Source organism: Saccostrea cucullata, unplaced genomic scaffold (assembly GCF_032062105.1).
Source record: "Saccostrea cucullata isolate Sc308-1 unplaced genomic scaffold, CSIRO_AGI_Scuc_v1 ctg3590, whole genome shotgun sequence".
NCBI classification, from domain to species: domain Eukaryota; kingdom Metazoa; phylum Mollusca; class Bivalvia; order Ostreida; family Ostreidae; genus Saccostrea; species Saccostrea cuccullata.
The window spans coordinates 81699-103415 of NW_026926027.1; the positions used below are offsets into that span (position 1 = coordinate 81699).

Genomic DNA, 21717 nt, shown 5'->3' on the forward strand with positions numbered 1-21717 from the left:
ATTGTAAAACACGACTGTTTAAAAATAAAACACAAGTTAAATTATTTTTTACAGTGTAGAGCTTTTATACTAGCTAAATTGTATTTACCTAAAATTTGGGTGTTTAGCTAAAACTTAGGCTATTGCTCCCGTGAATCTCTATCAAATTCAAATGTAGGATGAGATGACAAGTGTACGATTCGATTGAGACACAATGAGACAAAATTAATATTAAAATTGACACCTGGAAAGGGAAGTCTTTTCTTCTTTTATATTGGTGATCTTTGTAATTTGTTTTTGGCACAGGGGTTTAAATATAAAATGAAGTCATGTATTTATGCGATGGATATATGAGGAAAATGTTTGCAAGTGACTAGTGCATAAAACGAAGTTTATATTTTTCAAGATTAATTTAATAGTAGCACATCTGCAAATAATTGAAGTTAATATTTATCATAGCTTTACTCCATTCTCAACAGTAATGAAGCCTAATAAACCCTTGCAAATAAGTGTCCATCTGTCTCTCTGTCAACGTTTTTGCACAACCGTGTTTACGTTAAAAGCTTTAAAATATAAAAGCCCTGGTGATTCATCCATGTTTGAAAGATTGCTTATGTTGTAGGGGGAATGCCATGGTTTTACTTCTTAATTCACATCTCGAATTTCAGGGAGCTCAAAGCAAAAATATGTAACTCATTTCCTGATTATGAAAAGGGGAGAATAATATGATTCTACAGTTTACATGAAGATTATTTGAGATCCTTAAACAACACCGGAGGGTATGTACTGACTTTGATGTGGTGTTTTTTCTGGCAAATGTAAAGCCTTTATCAGGAGAAAAATGTTGTTTATGTCTGATGCATGGCGTAAAATTCTAAAATTGAGTGTAGTTTGAAATACAGCAAAGCAAAATAAATTACAAGATATTATAACCTTGTTTGTTAAAGGTATGACTTTTAATCCTTTTTATCAAATATATTCACCCATTCGTTAGACCCTAGCTTGCTTTTATGCTCGATTTAATAAGGAAGTAAGCATATACCCATATATGTCACCATAGGAGTGTCAGTGAAGGTGACTGGTAAACACAAGATGCTTACTACTCCAAGGTTCTTTATGTTTCAAACAAGTATACCTTTTGTGTCTCCAGCCTCCTTTTTTACCCTAGTCATGATTTCACTTGATGTATGAGATTGATTACAAATTGTGATCTTCATATTGTTTAGATTATGATGGCCTAGTCCGCTACCCAGTATCGATGAATGATGCATGTACGCATGTATTTGCATATTGGTTACCTAGGCATTTTGAAACTTTAGAATTACGTCAAAGAAAGGGGAAGGTTTGGTAGCGGCCAATTCTGGCCCCTCATTCAATGTAAAAGTCTGAACACTGTTAAAACTGTAATGGTTTGTAGTTAAGAACTAAAAATGATGCTTATTTTAAAAGCAGCACTAATTTTGATTCAAACCTTACACAGAGACCACAAGAGGATGCAGAAATAGAATATTTTTCAAATTTCTCAATTTTTGGGGAATTTCGTCAAATTTGAGATACTTTTTCACTAAGAGAGATACGAGATTCCTTATCTGAGGTTTTCATTTAAAAAGTACATCTGACAATATATAAATTTTGTAGATAGGCAAGCTTTTATTCTAACATTTCTAAAACAAAATGTGCTGTAATATCAAGGGATTGAGCAAATCTAGAAATTGATATATTTCTTAACTTTCTATGACTTCTGTATACCCATTAACTTAAAACCAATACACATTTTGTGTCAAGGGTGACAACATATTTTTATTGATAAAATGCTGCATTATTGACTATCTTGTTCTTACAAAGTGAAATGTCGTTCTGTTCTACAGATTGGTTGCTAGTGTTTTTGATAGGTTTACTAATTTAACAAATTTAATTAGTTCAAAACAATCAAATATTATTACTTACATATAAACCTTTCTGCACTAAGATTTTTTTTAACAAAAAATGTTTTAAATACAAACGAAAGACAATAACTTATAAGAAATATTGATATTTATTATTTCATTTTAATTTATACTCAGACTCTCAAAAAAGTAGTTTTTTTAGTCATTTTTTAAAATGAAAACGAAAATTTCAATAAGCATGTCTGAGTGAACAATAGAGGTAGAGAAGAACATTGAAAATCTAATTCAAAAATTACCCGAAAATCATGAGATAAGAAGAGTACAGAACTTTAATTTTGTGTTAATGATCATAATTAGCATTCCTTAAAACAGTCTGCGGGGATCTGTAATTTTTTATTTTAACTCTGATGTTTGATATGTTTGTTTTACATCTGATTGGTAAAGATATTGATATATTTCACCTCTGTCGCAAACTAGCATATAAAAGTGTTAAGCACAAAAATAGTGCATTAGTTTCAATTCATAATGATTAAAATATACCACTTATATTTTGGTGAAGTAGATCCAAAACTATTAGCAGAGCTCCAGATAAGGTGCGTACTTGCAGATATACGCATTAAATTTTACAAAATACGCATTGAAAATCAAAATAGAGCATACAATTACGCATTAGCAATCATAGATACGCATTACACCACGAAAGTACTGCGTACAAGTTGAAGAATACATGTACGACTTACTTAATGATACGAATTGAGGTTAACTCAGTGTTTGATTTTTCTCAAAACGAAGTACAGATATAAAAAGCCTTTTAGTGACCAGGAATATTCTAGTAATGACGATGATGATCTCCATTTCGGGAGGAAGAATCGGACATTTAGATTAAAATCAATTTCCATGTAGAGAGACTATGCACTAGGCATAACCTTTTTTTTATTATGGGTTCATAGCCAATTTTTCATCTCCCTCAACTTACCATATTAACGAAGATTCTTTCAGTTTACTCTTGATACGATATCTTAAATGAAGGAAAAGTTATCTGTGTCTCTGACTCTATGTTACAATACAGTGTACCTTGACCTACTTTATAATCTTCCTTGTCAAAATAGAATGCTTTCCAATCTTGGTCCAAAGTCTTGTTGTTATTTACAAAATTTATTTAAATAAATACAGGGACTTACCTATGAAGTTTTTTCCCTCTTCAAAAACTCATACTTCGATTACAAGCTCTAAATAAAGGCCAAAACATTTCTATATAAACAAAATACTCTTCAATCATTTTGCTGAAAATCAAAATATGCATTGATTTGAAAATCAGGGAGTAAATACACTTTGGGGTAAAAAATTATCTGGAGCTCTGTATTAGTTTTTGAGATCAAGCTTATTTTCTTTTACTTTCTGACACCAGCTCATTCCAGAAGTGTCTAAAAGAGGAAAGAACGACTCATATGCATATGTTGACAAATTATGTCCCAATACACCAAATTGTACCAAGCAACATTTCTAAAGCATAATTGAGACATATTGTTTCTCAAATTCGAGAAATCTGTGGAGGAACCATTTATTCACTTGATCAGCTGATCTGGACCTTATGTATGGAATATATGGCGATAACGAATAGTATTCAAGTTCAAAAGTTCGTTAAGCAATACAAAAATTTAAATTGTAATATTTACAAAATTTACATTTAATGATTTATGTTTCTGGACTTTCAAAGGAACATTATTAAAATTGCCTTGAAAAAATAATACATGCTTTCTCTGCTGTGTTTTCAAGCATAGGGAATCTTTATTCCAATGAAACAAAAAAAAGGTATATTCATATGTTCTGTTATGCAGTTGAAAAAGTAAACAACATGAAGTATTCATTTTAAAATGTAACAGTTAATGAATAGAACTACGGTAGTAATAAAAACAATAGCAAAAAATAAATATATTCTAATTTAAAGCCAATTAAACAATAAATGGCATTGCTACATTTGATTTGATGCACTTAAGTAATGAAATGAACACAGATGTCATCGCAATATGATATGGAGATATACTATTGATTTTTTTTTTATTGCAATTAAAATCAATTCTTGATCTTTCTACTGGAATTTCCCCCCAAAAGTCATTTACATTTTCATTCCAAAATATTATCATTGGTTGCTATAAATATTTTCCTCTGATATTTCTTCTTGTGCCCGGATGTAGTCCAGAACAATATTGTAGATCATCATATACTCCTCCTTAGGGAAGAGAAAAAATTATCATGAAAATAGATTAACCAACACATACATGTATTATTGCAAAATGGAAAATCATATAAGAAATCAATAATGCATTGCAGCAAATGTATACAAGATATATACCGTATCAGTGGAGATTTTAGCGAGACGAATATTTAGCGATTTGTCCTTAAAAATTGTTATTCTAATTTTAGCGAGTTGTCATTGTAGCAAATGTAAACAAGATATATATAGTTATGCTAGAAGTTACCAGAGTGGAGCAGAGTTCCGGTCGTCTTATCTGTAATTGACGGACGGCAGTGAAAATGTCCACCTCCCCGTCCATAGACAACTGTTGGAGTGCGTTAAACACAGCACAAAATACTCCACATAGGACTGCACCGTCACTGATAATTAGAAAATATCAATATCCATAGACATCTCTTATAGTGTGTTAAACACAGCTCAGAAAACTCCATATATACAGTGTAGCCCCTCACTAATAATAATTTTTTTTAAAAAAAAATAGCAATATCCATAGACAACTGTTATAGTGTGTTAAATACTATTCAGAAAACTCCACATAGGTCAGCTCCGTCACTGATAATAATTTTTTTTTAAAAATTCCATAGACAACTGTTGTAGTGTGTTAAGCTCAGAACAGAAACACGGCAACTTCATATAGGGCTGCACCATCATTGACAATTAAAAAAAATATATCAATATCCGTAGATAACTGTTGTTTTAACTAAATATTTATTAAGTTAGGATATAAATGTGCCTGCACTTTTTATGCACAGATTCCCTTATAAGAGACACATATTTGGACGTGATAAAACGAAATCGTGTTAAGGTCGTTCTTTGTATATCGTCCCATAATACATTTTCATTTGCAATTTCTTTCGATGTTTTACGATTCATATTTTTTACCTGCTGACTACTGTAATGGGACCCTCAGTTTTACTTTGAAGTGCAGATGAAACCAAATGTAACATCTGTATTGTCGCCTGTGAGTTTTCTGCTATTTTCAAGCTTCCTTTTGGTTCTGAAATCGACACAGAACATCCCTCGTCATTTGCCTAGTGAAAGAGACGAGAGAGCGACACCTTAAAAGGATGCTTCCAAATCTATGGAGTAACAAAAATATCTGAAATGGTAAAAATACGCAGTTACGATAAGGCTGACCGAAGGCTTAAAATGCCTTGAAAATAGGCATTTTATTTTGAGCTATATTTTGATTTTAATATGTAATCCTTGTTTGAAATTGAAGTCAATTTAAGTTCATAGTTTAATCAGGTTTTATTTTAAAGCATTTTTGTGAAGTCACATGCCTGTGTTGATCACGTGACGGAGATTTGTGATATTCCTAGTTGTTGCACAAAAATCGCTTCGGCACAAATGCAAAACAAAAATATTGTGCAACGTTTGTTACATAGATCAATTCATCGTGATTTCTGGTTCATAGAAAGTGCTGGGAGCAGGTTTAATTATTTACTCTTCTGGAATATATTTTACGAGAAATTCAACTTACCAACATAAGAAGGGGTATTTTCCACTCTTTACCGCGATTAATATAAAAATGGATAAACTACACACGATCCCCCAGCAAAATTCAGTTAAAGGACATACTTCTCTTCTAGATTCACACAGATTATCTTCAATTTGTCCTTGTTTATCATTTTTGCCAGTCCAATATAAACACGATTCATAAATTCCAACTCTGTCTACGGAGGTGTAAGGGGAGCGTTCCAAACCTTATTTTTTTGCTATTGTTTGAATATTTGCATGTCTGACAAGCAAAAGCAATAAGGATATTCAATGTTCAATATCGTAACATCACACTCGAGCTTGAAAAACATTCCTTATACTTGAATTTAGCATGTCCCCAAAATAAATCTACATGCCATGTTATAATTATGAAACTTTCTCCGTCATGTCAGCTCAAGTATGCAGTGACTTGATGTCATATTCTATTTTGACGTCATATCTAGGTAGTTCAGGGAAGTTACTACAGTTTGAACAGTTTGATATTTTACGGGCAGCCTTATCCTAGCTGAGTAAAAACTAAACTACTTAATTCTATAGAATCGGTTCGATAAATATTACCTACCCCATCTTGGATAATGTTGATTGTTGAACATTTTATATCTGTGACTTGCTCTTGTCCACAATTGATCGTGAATGGAGTGACAGTTTTCTTACTGTTAGCAGCTGGTAGCCACATCTTTGTCTACGTATCACAGAGATTTTCAAAATGAACATTATTTATTGGTAAACGTTTGTAAGAATAAAATCAAGTTATAAGAATTATTTACTCACTGATTCAACTTTCGTTAGGGGATCCATGCAAATGACTATATCTGATTCATGGTCAGTGAGTAGGCGCAGAAAGTTGACAGCGTCCCCTGCTGGGGGATAAGGCGTTATTATAAATGCCTTGTTCTTGGTGTAGGACTGAAAAAGGGAAATAAGTCAATAAAAGAGCATTTTGTTTTTGTAAATCACACTCTACATTGATACAAAAGAATTTTTTCATCTGCTCATTAATCCGCTTACATATATTATTCAGTGTAAAAAAAACTGTTTTCATTTTTCAGCACTGTAGATATTAATTAATATTGATACTGTTGAGAAGTTATTTTTTCGACAGTTTGCCTGAATTTGAAGTACTTTCATTCCGATTGACTTCGTTGTAACGTACTTTTATTTCTTACAGTTAACACTCATTTTAATCAATTGCTAAGCAAAACAAATATTTACATACAGGAAGTGTAATGGCATTGATGTAATTCCCGCGTTGTGGTACACTTGATGACAGGAACAGGCGATACTTGTCAACTAGAATTGAGAAGATTTACTTTCTATAAAACCACATCTCTAAATGGTACGTGCATAACTTAAAAGATTATATACATTTAAAAAAAATGAAGCCGCATCTTTGTTACCGAATTGGTTGATGTACTGTAATGGCCACAAGTTTTACAAGTTTTTTTTTACAAGTTTACATGTTCACCAATCCTCTGCTATACTTGTACGGATTTTTAGGTCACCTGAGTAAACTCAGGTGACCTATTGCTATCTGTTTTCGTCCGTCGTCGTTCGTCGTCCGTCGTTCGTCGTTCGTCGTTCGTCGTGCGTTAACATTTGAACATTTTCAGCTTCTTCTCTGCAACCACTGAACCAATTTCAACCAAATTTGGCACAAAGCATCTATGGGTGAAGGGGAACAAAAATTGTGAATTTCATGATCCCTGCCCCCCTGGGGCCTGAGGGGTGGGGCTAAAACCACTAAAATTTATGCAATCTTTAAAAATCTTCTTCTTTACTCCTGGACATCAAGCAGTCAAACTGTTTGCATGATTGTAATCAGCAATGAGTCCTCTACCAAAATTGTGAAATTCATGGCCCTGGGGTCAGGGGTTCTAGTGCTAGGGTGGGGCTAAATAAGTATGTAGTGAAAATGCATTATTTCTTTGAAAATCTTCTTCTCTGCTCCTGTTTATTAAATAAACAAACTACTTACATAGTTATGATGAGCAAGAGCGCCTCTACCAAAATTGTGAATTTTATGGCCCCAGGGTCAGGGGTTCTGGTGTTGGGGGGGGGGGGCTCTATTGATTATAAAGTGAAAATACACGAATTCTTTGAAAGTCTTCTGCTCTGCTCATAGGTATTAAATAAACTAACTAAGTGCATAGATATAATGAGCAAGAGTGCCTTTACTAAAATTGTGAATTTTAAAGCCCCAGGGTCAGGGGTTCTTGTGTTGGGGGGGGGGGGCTCTATTAATTATATAGTGAAAATACATGAATTCTCTGAAAGTCTTCTTCTCTGCTCCTAGGTATTAAATAAACTAACTAAGTACATAGTTATGATGAGCAAGAGTGCCTCTACTAAAATTGTGAATTTTAAAGCCCCAGGGTCATAGGTTCTTGTATAAGGGGGGGGGGGGGCTCTATTGATTATATAGTGAAAATACATGAATTCTTTAAAAATCTTCTTCTCTGCTCCTGGTTATTAAATAGATTAACTAAGTGCATGGTTATGATGAGTAAGAGTTCCTTTACCAAAATTTTGAATTTTAGGACCTCAAGGTCAGGGGTTCTGGTGTTAAGGGGGGGGGGCTCTATTGATTATATAGTGAAAATACATGAATTATTTGAAAATCTTTTCCTCTGCTCCTGGGTATTAAATAAACTAACTAAGTACATAGTTATGATGAGCAAGAGTGTCTCTACCACAATTGTGAATTTTAGGGCCCTAGGGTCAGGGTTCTGGTGTTAGGGGGGGGGGCTCTATTGATTATAGTGAAATACATAAAATCTTTGAAAATACATGAATTCTCTGAAAGTCTTCTTCTCTGCTCCTAGGTATTAAATAAACTAACTAAGTACATAGTTATGATGAGCAAGAGTGCCTCTACTAAAATTGTGAATTTTAAAGCCCCAGAGTCATAGGTTCTTGTATAAGGGGGGGGGGCTCTATTGATTATATAGTGAAAATACATGAATTCTTTAAAAATCTTCTTCTCTGCTCCTGGTTATTAAATAGATTAACTAAGTGCATGGTTATGATGAGTAAGAGTTCCTTTACCAAAATTGTGAATTTTAAAGCCCCAGGGTCAGAGGTTCTTGTGTTGGGGGGGGGGGGGGCTCTATTGATTATATAGTGAAAATTCATGAATTCTTTGAATATCTTCTTCTCTGCTCCTAGGTATTAAATAAACAAACTAAATGCATAGTTATAATGAGCAAGAGTGCCTCTACCACAATTGTGAATTTTAGGGGCCTAGGGTCAGGGTTCTGGTGTTAGGGGGGGGGGCTCTATTGATTATAGTGAAATACATAAAATCTTTGAAAATTTTCTTCTCTGCTCCTGGGTTTTAAGCAGTTGAATTACCTATATAGTTACGAACAAGGACCGTTATCTTCCAAAATTGTGAATTTCAAGGCCCCATGGTCAGGGGTACCATAGAGAGGGGGGGGGGGGGCTATACTTATAGACTGAAAATGAATGAATTGTTGGAAATCTGCTCCTAGGTATTAATTAAATTATAATCAAATATTTTTGAAAAGCAAGGATGCCTTTTCAAAAATTGTGCAATGTGTGGATCTAGGCCTAAGGGTCAGGGGTTCATGTGTAGTAGGGGCACTATACTGATTATTGCTGAATATTACTGATTAGTTGAAATGTATTTTTTGTTCCTCTGCCTTGTCAATGGGTATTAAGTAACCAAACTAAGCAACTGCTAAGTGTATAGTTATGATGATCAATGATGCCTCTTTCAAAATTGTGAATGCCATAGCATCTGGCTTAAAACATGAATCAAATTCAATCACTGGAAAGTTGTTGCATAATGCTCAGGTGACCTATAAGGCCCATGGGCCTCTTGTTTTTAATATTACCGAGATCACTGTATATTCTGATCTTGAAAATGGAAATATTTTTAAATTTACACAGGGGTAATAGTGTCTTCTTAATTTCATATGTAGCCTACGACACATATAAAAAAAAATCATCGTTAACTTTATGGCAAGGACGAACAAGCTTTTCTTTTATCAACTTTCCTTATGTTAACAATTCCATTTTTCGTTCAACTTCAGGATGCACAATTTGGAACTTTATGGTTCAACATTTGCATATAAGCTATCAATCAGAATGAACCATTATGCATATAAATAGTAAATGCATATGTAGTATTTTAATTAACGTATGGATAACTTACGTGGAAGAACACCTAGTTTACTTCCGCTGCTCTCTATAGCAAATTTGAAGGCTGCTTCTGTGTATCTGGGTCTCACTCTTAGGAGATTCTAAATATGTAGGTTAGAGACAGATGATTCATTTTTTATCAATACCAATTTAAAATCATGTTTGAGCAAGCAAAAATGCATAGATTAATGTTTTTAATTAAGGAGGCTGGGGGGTCAACAAATTAATAAAAAAAAAACCCACCAGATTTAACTTATTTCTTTAGATACATTATCTTAAGCTGTCAACTCTCATTTGGCAAAGAAAAAAATCATACTTTTTAGTTTTAAAATTTGATCATTTTTTATATCTTTATATGGAGCTCTTCTTTTAAAGGAGATCGAAATAGTCTGAAAATGGCTGCCATCCCCCAGCCTCTTTAAGTTAAACAAGAATGAAATTTAAAGTAATTAAATCTTTAATAGAAAAAAACGGACGAAAAGCAAAGAAAGGTTTCAATTTTTTGAAGACATAGACACCTATCTCAAACTTTTTTCTAAAAAAATATGTATAAACATATCATCAATCAGGTCAACCAATTCTGGGGTTTCTTTAAGCTTTAATTTTAATTGACCTATAGCTATACATGGAACCAAACTAATAATATATACTGTCAGTTTGCTCTAGAAGACGTAAAAATAATATTTAAATCTTTAAAAACAAAAACGTTAAGAGAACCTGGAACTCTTTTCGAAGTTCGCTTTCATTGGCTGGTTTATCCAGGGTCATTAACTCTGCCTTCCTTGTAAATTCAGGTTTGGTGAGGACACATGTTGGAGCTTTGAACACGACTTCAAGCGCGAGGAAAATAGTCTTGTACTGTTCCTGTAACGTCCAAAAACCAAAACAACAAAATAAGAAATTAGCATACTTCGTTAATTCAACATGCATTGTAATGAGTTATATTTTCATTTTTTAAAGAATGTGCTTTCGGGTATGAGATGATAACATACCCTTTTCCTTTGTAAATGGAAAATTTAATAATATTCTGTTTCGCTCCATTGAAATACTAGGGCTTGTAAAGTACATGTAACATTCATATACCGGTACAATGAATTTGTCAAAAGTGTTTCAGAATTTATGACCGTAGAGAAATTAAGCAGAATAATGTGTCTTTAGTGATTTATAATTATACAATTTTAAAATTCAACATTTTTCCATGGTATATGTTACGTTTCAATGCTTTTTTTTATTAAAACTTAAAACAATGACATATAAATGCAGTGTTTTGTACGAACTTTGACATTTTAAATAAAAGAATTATAAAATATTTCTTAAGATATAAGAGTGATTCATATTTGCTTTAAAAGAATGATTAATCTTTGGAGTCATGATTAAAATCAACGATATTTACGCTATTATAATTGGTGCAATGGGGACAGATAAAACGAAATGATTATCTCAAACTTCAGTTTCGTTTGGAATTTACTTACGTAAGTTTGGACCATGTTCATCCTGCCTTCCCTCATTTTCTTGACGTATTCCGCGATGTTGACTTTCCTTTCTGATTTTCCCGCCTTGTATAAAGCATCTAATGCTATATAAGTCCCAGTGCGCCCGATCCCTGCGCTAAGGTCATTAGGGTTAAACAAAAAGACACTTTTAAACTATGTTCTTTCTTAAAAGATACCTTATGATCTATTTCAAAAGGTTAAAAAAGTCATTTTTGTATTATTAGATTATAATACATTACATTATATGATTTATAAGCACTTTAAATTAGAAATTCCAAAGAAGCATTTTTTTCTTCAGCAAAATGTAAATGAACAATAGACAATATCATTTAAATATAAATAACCTGCGATGAACTAATTTGGGACCAGTATTTTGTTGATCCGTTGTCCTTGTCACGTGATCATGGAATACTACAAGACAGAGCGGTTCCGGAATCCCGTGATCCGGCCAGGCAGTGTAGTGGTACTGGGTCACAATGCGGGACTTTTTATGCTGAAGATAAAAAGACAAATTTGGTTCGCTTATGATATTATTTAAATTATAGATGACGTCGAATCTTCAAAAAGAAATACAGCGTTCATATGTTATCGATTCATTTGAACTTTTCATTTTAACCTTAATAAGTTTCGTGAACTTCAGAAATGATATCTTTATTTTAATTACTGCTTTAATCTACAAAATTTCTCCAAACTGCGATACCAAATCATTCAATTTCAAATATACCATGAAATATACAAATATACCATGAAAATATAATTACAAAAATCAATACAACCAGACCAATATGAATATAATGAAAATTTTTTTGGATAGTTTGATCCCTTGTTTTGTACAAAATAGTTCCAGTAAGAGTTTCAATCCTTATTTTTATAAAAATATATATCAGAATATATTGCTTTCATTACTTCATATTTAATATAAGACAACCACTTTAAAACATAATAAGTACTTAAACATGAGTACTTACCACTTTATGGGTTACTCTAAATTTCCGGATTTTATAATTGGCGTACATTTGCTCCTCTTCCGCCAGTAACGAGATGACACCAAATGATATAGACTGATACAGATCTGGCCAGTACTTGGAACATTTCGCCTGATTTATAAATGATTTTTTGTAGATTGAATTATTGAATGATTTTCAAATAAACAATTGAACTTTCATGTCTCGAAAGAAAGGAGAGGACGTTCTAAATTTTAAGAAGTTGTGTTCAATCCTTTTGTTGTAACATCTGAACAATAAAATATGTTCAAACCAACAATATCTCGAATATATGTCAGAAAGAGTTGGGTGTCCTTATGATTTGTTCGCATTAAATTTTTATTTCAGTATGATTCTTACATATCAAAGGTTGTTTGTGTCGTATCGAGTTCAAAAGAACGAGGTTTATAGTTATCAGATTTCGTCCAACCAATCTTTGACTATATTTTGTTAATAAAATGTGCAGAAAAAACCCTACCTTATTGCCTTCTTTGAGGTTGGTCAGCATGATTATTTGGTCAACCTTTTCCTGCCAAATCATCGTCCAGAAGTCCTTAATGGTGTTCTGTCGAGGCCCTGTACAGAGAAACAAATATGTTAACATGATTACCTATTGTATTATCATTGTTAAGCATTATAATAAGTCAACACAAAGACAAGGGAAATATAAATAAACAGGTGTCCTATTAATAAAAGAACTTGCGACCTAATCTAGAATTAAATTTTGCTTATAACATCATATGTGTACTAAACGCTTATTATCTTTTTAAAAGATATTTTCAGAAATTTTTACAATCAAAAATTTAAATAGAATTATAAACTTAAAAGAATTACAACAAGTGGCAATTTCTGTTGTAAAACGTACTCCAAATGTTTTGTACCTTGTGCTGCAATATATTCTTTTGACTTGGCAATACCCTGAAAATAAAAGAATTTTCGGCAATGAAAAGTATTAAAATTTAACTATTTCATTTTTTTTCTTCAGATAAATACAAAATTGATTGAAGATGATCATGATTGGCCCTAGAATGTTCATATATGGCAATGTTACTTAACATTCATCCTGCTCTTCTTTTCAAAGATATTCTGTGCTTAATTATATTTATTTTTGAAAAGTAATTCGACAAAATATAATGATAAAATTACAATACCCGTTATAAGGTTTAAATATCCTTTATAATTCGATTTAAAAAAACATACATTCAATCAGCTGCCAAAATATGGCTGAAACATTGTCGAGTTGGCGTAAAACAACAATAATAATGAATCATATGTATTCAGTGGGATAAAGTTCTTTTTAATCCTTCTTACGTCAATATAATTGGCGTTGATGTAGTCAGACTGGCTATCTGACAATTTGATTCTTGAATGGTCATCTGGAAATAATCATTTATAATTATAAATCATTACATATAAAGCATAATGCAAATTCTTGACGAAATCTTTAAGTGCGGATTTCATGATGTCAGTATTGACATATTGTCTTAGCACCATTAATTTTAACAGGCTTAATTGACATTGTTTTAAAAATGCCTATTTCCACAGACATTCCTTTTAAGAAACAACATAAAGAATAGTTTAACATACATGGAAATGTGGTCTTGAATCTGTTTTTCGGCACGTTTTCCGGTAGCTTTCCAGCATCACAAGGGTACTTCTCACCATATGGCATGGCCTGTTGAACAAATCATTATGTACATGTACTGTACTTTTATCAGTTTCATCTCTTTCCTATATGTATAAAATGTATATTTAAAAAAATTCCCTTACAGCATATTCCCTTTTAAATCCATCGTCTTCATTTTTCCTTTTTTCCTTTATTACATTCTCCAATTTTTCTATATCTATATCTGGGATTGTTTCCTCATTTAAATAGAAATCTCCATATGGGTTTTCGTCATGTAGTTTTTCGTCGTTGTCAATATCATCTTCGCGCTCGTTGTTTCCTAATGTGACATCTATACCCGTTTTTTGGAAATTTTCGGAATTTATCTTTTTCTCTTTGAATTGTGGTAATCCTTTTGTATTCTCATAAATATCTGTAAACCCCGTCTTTTCTTTTTTTGATGATGCTTCAATGCAAAAATAAAACCATTTTATGCGTATTTAGATTGATTTTGTCACGATTGTGACATGACATATATAGAGTAATTTATTAGATAAGTTTAAAAAGTAATTCTCAACTTTTACGTATTTTCTCGTTTTCAAACAAATAATTAAAAAAAATATCATTTTTTAATTTAAAAAAATGTTATCCTCATACTAGATATGTTTATTTCTTCATTGGTCTTCATTGTTTCTTGATCAGTCCCTTTCAAAGTCCGCGACCTTTAAAGGAAGGTTTATTATTTTTAAAGATACTGTAGTTGCTCATATATCTGTGATGTATCACTGAACAAAAATATGATGACGTGGAGTAAGTTGTGGACGTGAGAAAATAATATAGATAAGATATACATATCGATATTCTTTTTTAGCGATAGAAAGGATTATGGTCTTATACTTTGTGTATGTGTCAATCTGATTGAACACAGACGGGGGTGTGATATTTATAAGGTCAACAAAAATGATATCAAAATTATAAAACACACACACACACACATACACTCACACACACACGTTCATCATGACAAGTACAATTTTTCATTACACTTTGTAATGCACAAATACTTTAATATTTCTTCTATTTATCAACTTACCTCCTAATAAAGATGACAACAAGTATGATAACAACGAGTACAACAACAATAGCAGCGATGGATCCCCCAACTACTGGAAGAGTATTTTCTTCGGTTTTTAATGGCTCACTACAGAGGGATCCCCCAAATCCATCAGCACATCCTCCTTCTGAGCATTCACCATTAATATGGTGACACTGTCTCGCACTACGACACTTTCCACATGTTTGGATACAGTTTGTACCATACATTCCGCCGTCACATTCTTCAAAGATACATTTAAAATGATTATTTCTATTACAATTTTTTGGTGGTACTATAAGACTGGCGGCCTGTTATACAGAGCAAACGCTCGCGAGCGCCAAAATTCCTTGTACCTCCTACAGAAATGTTTGCAAGCGCCCTCTCTCTCTGTTGAATACGCCTCATACTTACATATGAGATTGTCGCCCGCCTGGCGCGGAGGTTAGAGCGTCTGCTCTAGAGTCGGGAAGTAAGGAGTGGATCCTTACGTCGCGGGTTCGAATCCCACTGAGGGACGTGGAGACCGGTCTTTCGGATGAGACCGTATAAACCGAGGTCCCGTGTCGCAGTAGGTGCTGGCACAAAAAAGATCCCTCCCTGTTCAATGGCCCTGAGTGCCGAGTATAGGACAAAATTTGCAGCTCTCCACCGGCAAGTAGTGGCGCCTCCATATGACAGAAAAATTCTCGAGAAGGAAGTTAAATAATATACAATCAATCAATCAATACATATGAAATTTGTTCATATTTTACAAAGAAATCTTTTGTATTCAATCGAACATCCTTGTAAACAAATACCATTTATATGGTCACATTGCTCGTTCTCTGAACAGTGCCCACATTTTCTGTTATAGTTCTTGCCATACATTCTACTTTCACATTCTTGGAAAAAATTCAAAGATATATGAACAGCAAATGACATTTTCATGTAAAATCTGTAAAACCTTTCACGTTTCACAGCCTTTGAATTATTTTAATTATAGGATAAGGAGATTACAAGCTTTTCACACTTTTATCTGCTTTTGGCCCGCTTATTCAATACTTGAACATCGCAATCACTTACTATCTTTACAGTATGGTTCCTTGTAACCAATACACCCGTCTGGACATTTTCCAGTGATGTGATGACAGTGAGTACCATTAAGACAGTGTCCGCAGCTCTGATTGCATTTATATCCATACAAACCACCATCACATTCTGGGGGGAAAAGTTTAAACAAAGTGTTAATTACAGGTATTTTTAATTCGAAAGTTGTTGGAAGAATATATCTTAATGATCAGAGATAGATAAAAGGATATTCTGCAAAAATAAAGAATGCCCTGTTCCTTGTATAATTATGTAAAAATTAATTAGTCCAGAAATACTCATTATTTGTAATCATTGTTAGACTGGATTTAATATTTGTTTGCTATACAACTATTTTTTTCTATGGACTTCTGAGCTTAACGTAGGTCGCGGGTTTACAGGGCTTTTAAAAGTGTTCGAAAACATGTCATGAAAATTTCCTATTTGATTTGTCTACCTTTGATGTCCATTCTCTGAAAATTTGATAAAATTCGTCTGCACCGTTTTTGTGTAATTGAATTCCAAAGATGTCATTGTTATAGTTACATTTTCAACGGTATTCTATTGAATTGTATAGGAAAAACGTCGTTTTTAGCTTATTTTCAAGCAAGGATTTGATTAGAAAAATATCAGTAACTTTTAAATTGTGCAAACGAATTTGTTTATCCTTTGGTATTTAAAAAAATAATTGATTTGAAATAAATCTATGTGAAAAAATTAATGTGTCTTCGGGTTCATTTTTTTCTAATTTAATTGTAGATACTTGCTTTTATATTGAAAAATGTAGCATTTTTAAGAACAACGTCATAAAATATCGCGACATCACGCTTGACGTCGTGAATATCGATCCGGTATACAGAGCAAAAAAAAAATTATACGGATTTTAAGAAAAAGGAAATTCACGTATATCTGCTTTCAAATGACCAGTATCATAATAATTCAATAAAATAATTATTAGACATTTTTTCTCTTTAAAGCTTATTAGGTCTAATATTAGTGAAAATTCGCCTAAAATGCGTAAACCAACATTCAGTCCTTTAGTTTCTTTTTTATATTTTCTTCATGTTTATTTCTTACCGTTTCTTTTTTTTTTTGTTTTGTTTTATTCATTGCGCGGATTTGCAAAATAAAAGTGACTATGTATTCCATTTTGGAAAAGGCAGATTCCCCACCCCCGTTGAAATCGATCGCAGATCTGTGATCCAAGTTTCAGTTTGTTTGAAAAGTCGTAGGTATGAAGATAATTCAGAAGTCAAGGACTACTAACACCCCAAATCCCAAGCCTCGAAATATGTTTTTGTATGTACCTTTTTTCTTTAGAAAATTCAGCAAGGCTATAAAATCAACAATAGTTTCTTAAGAATCAATTTCCGCCAAATATCCACCCGAGTATTAGACTAGTACGTGTATTAATGCATTTAGTGTTTATATTGAAAATATTTTTGCTTAAGTTAACAAAGATGCAGCAAATAATTGAAATAAATCTTAACTTGATTTTATTTTATGCTTATACGTATAAGGATAGAAAAAAAAACGTAAAAGGAATTATTAGATGGGTAAATGGGACGATAATTTAAACATTAATTTTATTTGGCGCAATCAACAGGAAGATTTTATTTTGTTCTTAGACTTTCAATGTATACATATAACATTAATTCAACTGAATGAACATGGAAAGCAATGCAGGGAATAAAATATGTATGTGTAACTAACAAGAACGTGTGCCGTTATTTACACAGGCAATTTGAGTATCGACCCCCCTCCCCTTCTGTTTTTTCTGGGGGGTTTCCTATTTTAGATTTTTAATACGTATTGCATTTATCTCTTAAAGCGTAGAGAATCATGGAATATGCAGAAATTAGAAACACGCTCTTCTTCCTTTTTCAGATTTACATTTATACAATTCTTTGTGTGCCTACGATTATTAAATATTTCGATTAAATCAACATGCACATATCGGATGGAGTTAAAATTCAAAAATTGGAAAAAGTTTACTCACCCCGGCCTTAGCAAGTAAAAAATGGAAAGGAGGAAGGGGTCATATCCTACGTGCCTGTGGTTATTTACGAGAGGACAATGATGTTCAAAAAATGTATTTAATCAAGTTTATGTTTCATTTTCTAGTTTTACCCTGGTAGTGCCTTAAATAAGTAGCAGTTTTAAATTTGTGATCAACCTGTATATAGATTTGATACCGCTTCGTAATTGAGTTCGACTTTCCATCGGTGAGCAGAGTTTTGACGCTGTTTACAGAGATAAATGAAAGCAAAAACATGCATGCAAATAATGCCATATATGGTTGTGTAAATAAATTGTCGTAGAAGACAATGGTAATTAACAGTTTGTTATAATGCATTTCCACTGAAAGTGCACACTAAAATGAGTGCGTTTCTGAGGAGGAGGTATTATTAGTTATCCCGGATTTACCCCGGGTGTATGGAATACAACCCGGGGTAAATCCCCGTACACCCTTGATTGGACCTGGATAACGAATTTATTTCCTTTGTACCCATAAAAATGCTTTGTAAACATGATTTTTAGCTTTTATCATAGAGAATGCATGCATTGTGACGTCACGTTTTATTTACACCCGGCTCAAGTCGGGTGCATGGATATTTACAACCGACTTTGTAACCAATCAAAGCTCGTGTTGCAAGCTAGATAGGAAATAACGAGTGTGATTCGGAGTTAGATAATCTGTTTTATAATTATACACATTTAATACATGTTTTTAATATTTATAAATCATACATGATACAAGGGTTAAAATTTATTTCCGAAACAAGTACATACATGTGCTCTCAGAATAGACCCGAGAAGATGCGATTGATAACACATAATGAAACGCTTTCAAACACTTTCAGTGATGGTCATTCGAATCAAAATGAGCCTTCGTTATTTTTTATAACTTCAGCATGTTCTATACTGTTACACTAAACTACGAATTTCAACAAAAGTTATAGCTAGATAATGAACTGAATTTTTCCCTTTCTCACCGTGACGTCATAATCAGATGTGCACAAGAAAGTCGCCCAAATCATATAAATTGCGTACCCAGTTTTAATGACGTCAGGAAACCCGCGACCTACGTTAAATACTTGCATATTCAATATACAAAAAAGTCTAAAGATGCACCCTTAAACACGTTACGTGTTATTATTTCATTAGTAAAAAAAAATTATAGATTAACGAATTGCAGTTTCGCTTGATAGTTACAGGATATTGATTAAATAAACAGATATTATAAATTATTTCAAATATTCTAAAATGTTAATCTAGCCTTCAAGATCTTAACTTTAATTTATTTGCAGAGCATAAAATTTTATTAAATATAACAAAGAAGTTCATTATTGAAAGATAATGTACCCTCAATATCAAAGTCTGATTATATTCAGAAATGATGACATTCCAAAATTTCACTATGCTTCCTGATAATCTTGCTATTTATAATTTATTTTTGTTTTTGTAGATGTTTCAAAAAACTGATACTTTTTTCAATGATGCAAACAATCTTGTCCATATCTTTCTGAATAATTTCTCAGTTAAATAAATAAATGATAATATTCATGATGACCTGATAGTTAAAAGGAAAGAGGGTTTATCAGCAGTCTAGATTTTCCTTTTGACATATGATTTTAACCCTAATTTATTTTGTGCTCTTAAAAAATTATGCAGAATGTTCGTAAATGTATGTTTTACCTTCAGTACAATGCGTCCCTTTATACCCAGCTGAACATCCCTGTGAGCAGTTCCCATAAATGTGATGACATTGTTTATCGTTAAGACAGTGGCCACAGCGTGTATTGCAGTTATATCCATACATTCCACCGCTGCAGTCTTATATATTTAAAATAAATATAATTTATAACATTATTCATTCTTATCATGTATTTTGGTATGCCATAATATTACATATTATACTCAGCATATACTGTGTACAGGGAAATTTTCGCCCCAGTTTTATTTTAGCCCCTTTCGTCCTAACCTCAGTTGGGCGAATTTAAAAAGGGGCGATTCCAAAGAACACAGTATAATTTCATAAACAAAACTGTGAGTGGGCGAATTTAAAACGGGGCAAAATTGTGTGCAAGGGTGAAAGGGCGAAAATAAAGCGGAACGAAAATAACCCTGTATACAGTATACAGATTTGTAGAATTTATGTAACTATGCTTCATAGTTAAACATATATCTTACTCATTTTACAATTAGATCCTTCGTATCCTGCAGAACATCCTTCTAAACAAGAACCGTTGACATGGTAACACTTTGTATCATTAAAACAATGACCACATTCCTCACTGCAGGATGCTCCATACCATCCTCCATCACATTCTTAAATACAATTTCATATACATTTGACCAATGTGCTTATATTTATCATCAATGTTTTATAGTTACTGCCACCAATAAATTTATTTAATCAGGAAAACATCTGAGAAGGGTTATTGGACTTAATATTTTAAAAATTGTATTTATGTGTTACAATGTTGATGGGAAAACTTTTTAAAAAGCTTAAAAAAAGCTTAAAATCGTAGACGTTCAGTTGTTCACTTACTGTCGACACATAGAGATCCGTTGTATCCAGGCGAACACCCTCCTAAACAAGTTCCGTTGATGTGGTGACAAGGCACGCCATCAAGACAATGTCCACAGGTCTTATTGCATTTTAAGCCAAACGTTCCACCGTCACACTCTTCCGGAAAGAAAAAAAATTAATTTCACGTTCATAACTTTCATTAAACCATGAATGACTTTTTAAAAAATCGTTTAAAGCCATATATGGCGTAACTGATCAAAAAATATATTTTTGAAAAATACAAAATTAAGTAAAGAAATATAGTTAATATATTCAAATTAAAGTTTTTCATACAATTCTGAACACGGAGAACACCTCGTTTCATCTAATAAGACGATTTTATCTTCTCTGTAATGTGTTATTTAAATCTTTTGTATAAGAAAAGGCCTAAATTAAAATGTGATATCTTTATAACGCAATTGACTTAGATTTTGTAATTTAGGGAAAACTTCTATCTTTATATAAAGTAATGATACAAATAATAGGTTCTTATAATTTTAGTCTAATAATTTTCATTGTACATACGCCATATATGGCTTTAAGGATAAATAACACAAACAAACTATTTTCAGAAATCAGCATTATTTCTCATAGATTTACATTTAAAATGAAAACCTGAATAATGTTTACCAAGTAGAGTGGGAGAATTTTATAAGATTTTGTCATAAGGTTAAACAATTGTGCAAAATTTTGTATGGAATTATATAGAACCCCCCCCCCCCCCCAAAAAAAAAAATCTCAAATCTAAGCACCAAGGAAAACCTACGATTTCTTTATATTTCAGGGATTTATTATTTATATCAATACAAATCAAAATCTGTCAAAAAATATATATCAACCCGAGCATCCATTTTTTGTTTGTGGTGAGTACCCTTAAGAATTATGATTCTGATTCTTTGATAACTTTAATATAATAAGAAAAGGCCACATGTCATTGAAATACTCTACATAATGTTCAACTATTCCAACATTAAGTTTATTAGTTTACAATTTATTTTTCCGGGGATTGGGAGGTCAATTGTACATGTAGGAAAAAAATCAATACAGAATTCATCTAGCAACTGAATTCCGCTTATTAGAACTAAGAGTAGTATATAGAATTACATATAACT

The 21717-nt window shown here is 32.5% G+C and overlaps 1 protein-coding gene across 1 annotated transcript; it reads right to left on the reverse strand.

Moving 5' to 3' along the window:
- Nucleotides 1–3995: 3995 nt before the first annotated feature.
- Nucleotides 3996–20355, reverse strand: LOC134270418 (receptor-type tyrosine-protein phosphatase epsilon-like). The gene is made up of 21 exons (XM_062752643.1): nucleotides 20224–20355; nucleotides 19729–19866; nucleotides 16027–16161; nucleotides 14962–15205; nucleotides 14526–14590; nucleotides 14033–14319; nucleotides 13850–13937; nucleotides 13574–13638; nucleotides 13144–13180; nucleotides 12741–12838; nucleotides 12248–12376; nucleotides 11624–11772; nucleotides 11259–11394; nucleotides 10504–10650; nucleotides 9800–9887; nucleotides 6839–6912; nucleotides 6394–6528; nucleotides 6185–6304; nucleotides 5005–5153; nucleotides 4346–4481; nucleotides 3996–4095 (listed from the first exon to the last, which is right to left on the reverse strand). The coding sequence occupies exons 1-21, from the start codon at nucleotides 20225–20227 to the stop codon at nucleotides 4006–4008; spliced, it is 2514 nt and encodes an 837-aa protein (XP_062608627.1). The 5' UTR covers nucleotides 20228–20355; the 3' UTR covers nucleotides 3996–4005.
- Between the last annotated feature and the right edge of the window lie 1362 nt (nucleotides 20356–21717).

What these genes read in the sequence shown, in the direction of transcription:
- LOC134270418 (XM_062752643.1), bottom strand. An exon ending in CCCAAATTAGTTCATCGCAG is followed by an intron (nt 11,395 to 11,623) that starts GTTATTTATATT and finishes TAATGACCTTAG; the next exon opens with CGCAGGGATCGGGCGCACTG. An exon ending in CGGAACTCTGCTCCACTCTG is followed by an intron (nt 4,096 to 4,345) that starts GTAACTTCTAGC and finishes CTCTTCCCTAAG; the next exon opens with GAGGAGTATATGATGATCTA.